The sequence below is a fragment of the Antedon mediterranea genome, chromosome 4, assembly GCF_964355755.1.
Source record: "Antedon mediterranea chromosome 4, ecAntMedi1.1, whole genome shotgun sequence".
NCBI classification, from domain to species: domain Eukaryota; kingdom Metazoa; phylum Echinodermata; class Crinoidea; order Comatulida; family Antedonidae; genus Antedon; species Antedon mediterranea.
In genome coordinates this window covers 15619419-15627497 of record NC_092673.1, presented here as the reverse complement: position 1 = coordinate 15627497, position 8079 = coordinate 15619419, and the positions used below count along the sequence as shown (strand labels likewise).

General features: G+C 31.2%; 1 protein-coding gene across 2 annotated transcripts; it reads left to right on the top strand.

Moving 5' to 3' along the window:
- Nucleotides 1-786: 786 nt before the first annotated feature.
- Nucleotides 787-5649, top strand: LOC140046772 (uncharacterized). 2 transcript variants are annotated; one of them, XM_072091495.1, is made up of 11 exons: nucleotides 787-931; nucleotides 1369-1525; nucleotides 1889-2068; nucleotides 2816-2920; nucleotides 3043-3138; nucleotides 3249-3353; nucleotides 3456-3539; nucleotides 3639-3776; nucleotides 4118-4213; nucleotides 4408-4509; nucleotides 4742-5649. In XM_072091495.1, exons 2-11 carry the CDS (start codon nucleotides 1443-1445, stop codon nucleotides 5496-5498), a joined length of 1746 nt encoding a protein of 581 aa, XP_071947596.1. In that variant the 5' UTR covers nucleotides 787-931; nucleotides 1369-1442; the 3' UTR covers nucleotides 5499-5649. The 2 variants fall into 2 exon arrangements, with proteins under 2 accessions (XP_071947596.1, XP_071947597.1); XM_072091496.1 differs by lacking the exon at nucleotides 787-931 and adding an exon at nucleotides 1658-1752 and having other exon boundaries at nucleotides 1374-1525.
- Nucleotides 5650-8079: the final 2430 nt, after the last annotated feature.

The window sequence follows — 8079 nt, the reverse complement described above, 5'->3', positions numbered from 1 at the left end:
ACAATTCCGTAATGGGCGCGTATCTGCTACTTGGTTTTACGTCCTCTGTCACCGGATCACCTTAATTAATACAAAAATATACATTTTTGACAATTTAAGCCCAATATTTTGATGTTATGCGCATTCGGTAACGAAATTTGAGGTTATCGGGTCAAAGGTCAATATTATGATTTCCAGTCACTTTTGGGAAAAATAGTTCGTTAGACCAAATACTAACATGTATATTGTGAATATTTTAAGACCAACCTCATGTTTCTACTGTCAGTAGTTATCGAGATATGACCATACTAGGGTCAAAGGTCACAATTCCGGAAATGATGATTAATAAAATGTTGTATTAGAGTGAATAGAAACATATGTGTTCTAAGCAATTTAACACTAAAATGAACTCTGTACCCCTACCGGTTACTAAGATATGGACCATCATTTTGTTATGGCGGCCATTTTGAAAATACTCCAAATATGGTCATAAAATACATTTTTTTTCTTGGCTACAGTAATTTTTTTAATCTGTATGTCCAAGTGAACATATGTGCAAAATTTGAAAACTTTGTCATCCGTGTAACGTTTTTGACCCTAAGGCACCCCACTAATAGATTAATAAGATAATCAATATAGTTTTTTTTTGTAAAGCAAACAATGGTTTTATGATGTCGACTAGCGCGTATTTAGAACATAAATCGGGACACGCGACATTGTTTTTATGACGTACAAGGTGGCACGCACATTAAAATGTATAAAAGGAAGCAAAGATAATAAAGATAAATAAACACAACAGCGAAAGCTCCTCATCATCAGTCGTCAGAATTGTTTTTATACAACGAATTAATTTACCTTTACGCATCCTAAATATTTGTATTTATATGTCTAAAGCTAGCAATATGAATTCTAGCATCAATCTACTTCCTTTTTGGCGTCGTTCACGACGACGGTAAGATTTTTTAACCAAAACCAGCCTCTAGCTAGTAGGCCTAGCCTAGCCTAGGCCTAACTAGGCTAGGCCTACCTACCTAGCCTACCCTAGGCCTAGTAGTAGGCCTATAGTATAGGTAGGCCTGTATGTAGCTAGACTAGGCCCAGGCCTGGCCTGGTTTGCTGTACTAAACCTACCTAGCCTAGGCCTAGATATTAATTAGGGCTACTACTAGGGCCTAGCTAGGCCTATATTATGCTCTTTTTACACATGCCTTTCCTGACCCACCAGTATAGCCCTGGGTTATTATTTATGTAGTAGGCTCTGCTAGGCCATAGGCCTACTTAAGATTATAGTAATTATTAATAGTAATATAAGCCCATGTAATTTATTTTCAAATTTGTTGAATTTGATCAAATAAAACAATGTCTGGATTTGTTCTATTTGTACTGTAGCTTTGATCCACAACTGCATACAACAGGAATGAATCTGTTGAAGAAGAAGCCAGTAACTGGATCATTCCAACCAGATGCCGATCCACTTTCAGCATCAAAAAGAAATACTGTTAATCCAGGTGATTTGGTATTTATGCGGACAATGGAAGACAACAAGGTAGGAAAAGACTCCTAACACGTCTTGCAAGTTTCACATTATTATTATCACTATTAATTAACTTTCATTCAACAACATTTCATTTTATCTAACAAATAGTAATTCAATTTCTTATTAAATAATTGTTTTAAGATCATAAGTACATTCCTGTGTCAAGTTGAATGTGCTTCAACTAAGAGAAACGATATGGAAGCTATTGAAATGGAAGCAGAGAAATTAAGAGAAAAGTATGAACAAAATAAAAACAGCTAAAAGGAACAATTATATTATACAATATTGTGTCCTTATTTTTATAATAGTATCAAAATGTAATGTATTAATTGTTATATACCTGAATGTTTTATATTATTATTATGTTTATAGAAAAAAAGCAAGTGAAAGGCTAGTAAAAGAGTTTAAGAAAAGAAACGGAGAGCTGAAGAAAGTATTAAATGAGAAGAAAGCCAGAATGATGGAAGTGTTTACAAACAAAGATGAGGAAATAAAGAAAGTTGGAAATGAAAATAAAGATTTACAGAAAGAGTTGGAAGCTGTAAATTCCAAGTAAATATTGAAAAGTTCATCTTTGTAACAAATTTGAATAGTAAAAATGGAGCTACAGTTAACCTATATTTTTGATTTGATAATTTGTGAACACTTCGTTGATTTTTATTTTTTAGAATGATTGAAGAGTTTAAAAACAAAGACGATGAAATAAAAAGTTTGTTAAGTGAAAAGAAAGATTTACAGAAAGAGTTGGAAGCTCTAAATGCCAAGTAAATATTATTAAAATGTTTATTTTTGTATCTAAGTGTAAATTAATGGAGCTACAGTTGATTAAGCTAACCCTTTGTTTGATAACATTGCAACATATCTAAAATGTTAATCTTAATTTCAGAATGATGGAAGATTCTAGAAACAATAGTGAGGAAAAAAAGAAGTTGTCAAATGAAAAGAAAGAAGTACAGAAAGAGTTAGAAGCTGTAAATACCAAGTAAGCATTGATCAATTTACCTTTGTAACAAATTTAAATAATAATGTAGCTACAATAACCATTTATTAAGCTCACCCTCTATCATTTTCAATACCTCAAACATTTTTATTTCAGAATGATGGAAGAGTTAAAAAATAAAGATGATGAAGTAAAGAAAGTTGGAAATGAAAAGAAAGAGTTGGAAGCTGTAAATGCCCAGTAAGTATTGATCAGTTCATCTTTGTAACATAATTATTTGAATAGTAATGGAGCTACAATAATAATTTATTAAGCTAACCCTATATCATTTTTCAACACTTCAAACATTTTCATTTCAGAATGATGGAAGAGTTTAAAAACAAAAGTGATGAAATAAAGAAAGTTGGAAATGAAAGGAAAGAGTTACAGAAAGAGTTAGAATGTCTAGAAGCTGTAAATGCCAAGTAAATATTGACATTTTTACTTTTGTATCTAGGTATAATTGTAATGGAGCTACAGTTGATTAGGCTAACCATATTTTTTATTTGATAATATTGCAACACCAACATTGTTATCTTAATTTCAGAATGATGGAAGATTCTAAAAACAATAGTAAGGAAATAAAGAAATTGTCAAATGAAAAGAAGGAACTACAGAAAGAGTTAAAAGCTGTAAATGCCAAGTAAGTATTGAACATTTTTATCTTTTACACTTACAGTTACTTGTTAAGCTAACCCTATTTGTTATTTGATAATTTTTAAACACATTCACACATTTTTATTTTTAATTCAGAATGATGGAAGAGCTTAAAAACAAAGATGATGAAGTAAAGAAAGTGTTAAGTGAAAGGAAAGATTTGCAGAAAGAGTTTGAATGTCTAGAAGCTGTAAATGCCAAGTAAATATTTTAACAGTTTGATCTGTAACAACTTTTACAGTTATTTATTAACCTATCATTGTTATTAGATAATTTTTAAAAACATTTTTATCATAATTTCAGAATGATGGAAGAAGTAAAGAAAATTTCAAATGAAATGAAAGATTTACAGAAAGAGTTTGAATGTCTTGAAGTTGTAAATGCCAAGTAAATATTTAAAAGTTAAATACTAGGAGCTACAGTAACGATCAATTAAGCTAAAGCTATTTTCAACACTTCTAACATTATGTTCAATTTCCAATTCAGTCTGAATGAGAAATATTGCCAACAGAGCAAAGAGAAGAAAGAAATTGAAAAGCTTGTAGAAGAGTTAGAGAAAAAAAATGAGCAGTTGAAGAAAGTTTTGAAAAAAAGAACAGAAGTACTTAATGCTACAAACACTAAGTAAGTATAATGTTTATATTGAAAAAGCTAACCCCATTTTCAATGCTGTGATAATTCACTACATCCATCATGAAAGGATTTGTTAGCTAAATCAATTGATACCATTGAATAAAAAGCTAACCTGGTATTTATTGATTATATCATTATTATCACAACTTGTTTCCACTATTATCATCGTTATGATTATCTTCAACAATTTCATCATCATCTTCTCATCATAGTCTTTATTATCAACATTCAATAATAATCATAAATACAACAATATTGTTGACACCTTTTTCTCAAAGTCTTTGAAAAATTAAAAATATATCTTATAACTTATTAAAATATAATTCAAACAGATATGAAAGTAAATATAAGGAAGCAAAGGAACAACTGAATGAAGCCAAGAAGATGTTAAAGAGTAAACAACGTTCAGATAGTGCAAGAAAACAAGGGTATGTGTATGGTCCGTACAATAATAACCAAAATAGATCTAATGAATTTAAAATATTATATTTATAATGATAAGCTTAAGTTTGAAAAAAAAAACTATATATAAAATGCAAAGGAAATTACAATAATAACAATTACACGTTAATTACAAGCTAATTCAAAGCAAATTATTCAGGTATTGTTTATATTTTTTTAGCTGTGTTGATTGCGATCAAAAAGAAAGAGAACTAGACAATCTCAAGAAACTTTTAAAGAATGAAGAGAATAAGGTTATGGAATTGTTTGAAGAAGTTCAAAGGTAGGATTGTCTTATATCATCACAATAAGGTCTATAAATAGGATTCTGATGTTGACTTCTGAGACTGAGAATGTCATTGTACGACTTCCTCAAGTGTTATTAAAGAGTCTCCTCATTAACAGATAATTATTTTTTATTGTAGGCCTAACAAATTATATAAGCAGGCAATATATTATCTGATATTTCTGTAAACAAAATGGTAAATCATATAACTTCTTTACTTAAAAAATAGATTTCAGCTATCGGCTCAAACAGATTTAAACCAAGGAAAAGACAAGACAGATGTATTACTGAGTCTTCTGCCAACCGTGAACGTGATCAACCAGAAGGATCTAAAACCAGTTGACGAGATGAAAACACCAGTGGTTATCGGTCAAGGCGCTTTCGGGGAAGTTTCTCTGATGAGGCACACTCCGACCAACTCATTGGTTGCTGTAAAAACCATCTTAAATGGCAGTGCAGATAACATCAACCTAGAGGCTCGCACAATGCAACTATGTTCTGCTCACCCATCATTTCCGTTCATGTTTGGCGTAGTAAGAGATGATAATAACATCATCCAAATTGTCTCTTCATTTATTGGAGTTGACAGTTCATCTCTTACTCTTAGAAAAGCAATAAAGAGTAAATTCGCCAACATAAACAGGAGGTCAATTCTTAACATTCTATTGACAGTATGTGATGGTGTGAAGTTTCTCCACCAGAACAAAATGGCACATAATGACATAAAGGCAGAAAACATTCTACTTTCACATGAAAGTGAAGAATGGATGGGCAAGATTATTGACATGGGTGGAATAACATCACCCCTTGTGGAACCACCTGCTGCTGAAGTAACATCAAGCGACATCTTCGCCCTCTGCTTTGTTATGTGTGACGTAGCCCAGGCATGCCATTGGCAGCAACTTAATGAGTTGGCCGTGAGATGCAAGAAAACTCGACCACCGATTGCTGATCTCATCTCTCTTCTATCCAAACTTAATATCTGAAAAAAAAACTGTTACCAGTATAACACATTCATTATTTTCAAATTCAATATTATATTTTATACTGAATCTCTGTCATATTTGCAACTTTCAAAATGTGCAATATTTGGATTAAATAATTATTTATAGATTTTTATACAAAGAAATGTATTAAAACAATATGGTATATATATTTTTATGGCAAATAAATATTTTGGTGAAACTTTACTAACAAAATGATATCTAAAATGTGTTTGTTGTTCGTTTAGACAATATTGGTGTAGGCCTACAGTAAATCGTTTTGTTGTAAAAACTGAAAGGGTTGCTTTCTGTGACGGATCCTCGCGAATTATTGTGCAACCTGATACAGAGACAGTGATGGTGTTAATAACGCAAGCTGTTTTTTTCTATTGTGTCCCTCAATAGTGTGTGATATATCTTAACATCGGATATACCTCTGAATGCTACACAGAGATTTGAGAGATCACACCAGCAGGCTCCGCTTGGCTAGAAGAGGAAAAGAATAAATTAATTAAATAGAAACTTAATTTGAAACACAGCAAGTTTTTGCCAAATGAAAATTAGTAGTTTTAACCATATAATTAAAAGCCAGAACTTTGATCTAAAATGTTCATATTCCAAAAATGTTCTTGCCTCAGGCCCAACAATGGTCAGCACAGGTGGCTAGGGGAGCTCGAGTGGCAAAAACATATATATTTTTCCTACGATGAAAAAAAAAACAAAGGAGTATAAAGTAGAAGGACGTATAAAATGAAGCCCCTTCTGCCTAGTCTAAGTGTCTAAGTACATTTTCCAAGCACTGATTCAAAAAATGATTGTCTACATTCGCTTTTATTTGCACACCTAAACTAAATAAAAGAACGTACTAGCAGTAACCCGAGCTCCGCCTTAATATGGGGTTATATACTAATTCGCATGGGATGAGTAAGTATAATAAAAGCACACTCTTGATAAAAGTACAAATTATTAAAAAAACAAAATTGTCAAGAATAAAATCATTGATTTTGTTATGATTTGAGGAGTGAGAATTCTCGATCAAAGCATATTGATAGAAACGTTGAGAAACTCAACGGTTCTTTTCAGAAACTTTATATGAAAATTTGATTTCGCCATGCAAACCTTTAAACAGTATATCATTGATTTTGTTATACAAAAAGTATTCCTTCACTTTAAAAAATAATCTGCAAGACCAAAAATAAAAGCAATACTGGATATGGGACTTTACGAACATAAAAGACGCTAAAAAAAAATGTGCTATGTGAATATTCTAGGGTCTGCATTATAAAGTGTACATTATAAAGTGACAACTTGCATGAGAGGGACTCTGTCCGTCAGTCGCAGTTTAAAACATTTCAATGATAAAATATGAATTAATAATTTATAGAATTAAGATGTAAAGTATTGGAATAATAAAAAGGACTGCTGCTTACGGACTTGAAATCAACAACAAAAATGTGAACATGGTTGTGGTAGTCGAAATTAGATGATGAACGCAGACCCTAAAGTATACATTACCAAACTACATATTTTTCGTGGTGTATTTTATTTGATATTTTGTTTTGTTTTTATGAGAGCTTTGTTTGTTATTATGGTCTTCAGAAATAGTGATGTGTATGCAACAAGTCACATTTAGCTATAGATAGAAAAAAAAATGGACATAAATCGAATGAGAAATACATATCTGCGAAAACACGACCTATACACAATTTTTGGTAGCTGGTCACTGAAAATCCACGACTACTTGTCTATACTTTAACATTTTTGGATCATTTTTGCTATAAAATTCAATGCCGACGAAGATTCATAAAATTAGGAATTCAAAATTACATAAAATTGTAGCCAATTAATTAGGCATAAAAATGCCGAAACAGCCATGAAAATCAGTCAAATGAATATACCGATAGTTACATTGAACACAATTTTGCGCCGTTCAGTGGAATCGGCCATATTTTTCGGTACATAAAACAAATTGTAATTAAAAATTCGTTAACAAACAGAAACCAATAACCTAAACAGTTGTTGGGATGACAAGTCCTTGTTTTACAATGCAGGATATTAATTTCTGTTTATTTCTTGAAACAATATCTATGTATATAGTTATAATATTATTGAAGTATGGGTTGAGTTATCTTTTCTTTCTACCTTTTCTTTTCACCTCCTTTTTGTTGTCCGATATAACATTTAATAACAATATTGTTGAGACAATTAATTAATTATTGGTAGTTCACGCATTGCTTGGTATAAAACATAGACATGTACTATTTAATAGATGGATAGATTTAATAATATAAATATTAATTTCACAAAAAGTAATGTAATAGAACATTGATTTAAGCCCAGCTCTTCACCATTTTTAGGTTCCCCTATTTCACAATCCTGAATTCGCCACTGTCATCCTGCTATAATTTTCTTTCTCAAGTAGATTTAATGACGCATTAAATTGATGTGTCATGTCAGTTAATATGAACTTGCATTAAGTCATCTGTAATTGTTAGTTTGATTACAAAAAAATGTTTTTTTTTTTAAAGATTTCTAGACCGGAAGGAATAACAACGGGACGCGAGTCTTTCTATCATATGCATGA

Excerpts from the sequence above, each read along its gene's own strand:
- LOC140046772 (XM_072091496.1), top strand. The coding sequence starts at position 1,397 with ATGAATCTGTTGAAGAAGAAGCCAGTAACTGGATCATTCCAACCAGAT. Across the intron at positions 2,069-2,815 it reads TTGGAAGCTGTAAATTCCAA|AATGATGGAAGAGTTTAAAA; the intron begins GTAAATATTGAA and ends TTTTCATTTCAG. Across the intron at positions 3,139-3,248 it reads TTAAAAGCTGTAAATGCCAA|AATGATGGAAGAGCTTAAAA; the intron begins GTAAGTATTGAA and ends TTTTTAATTCAG.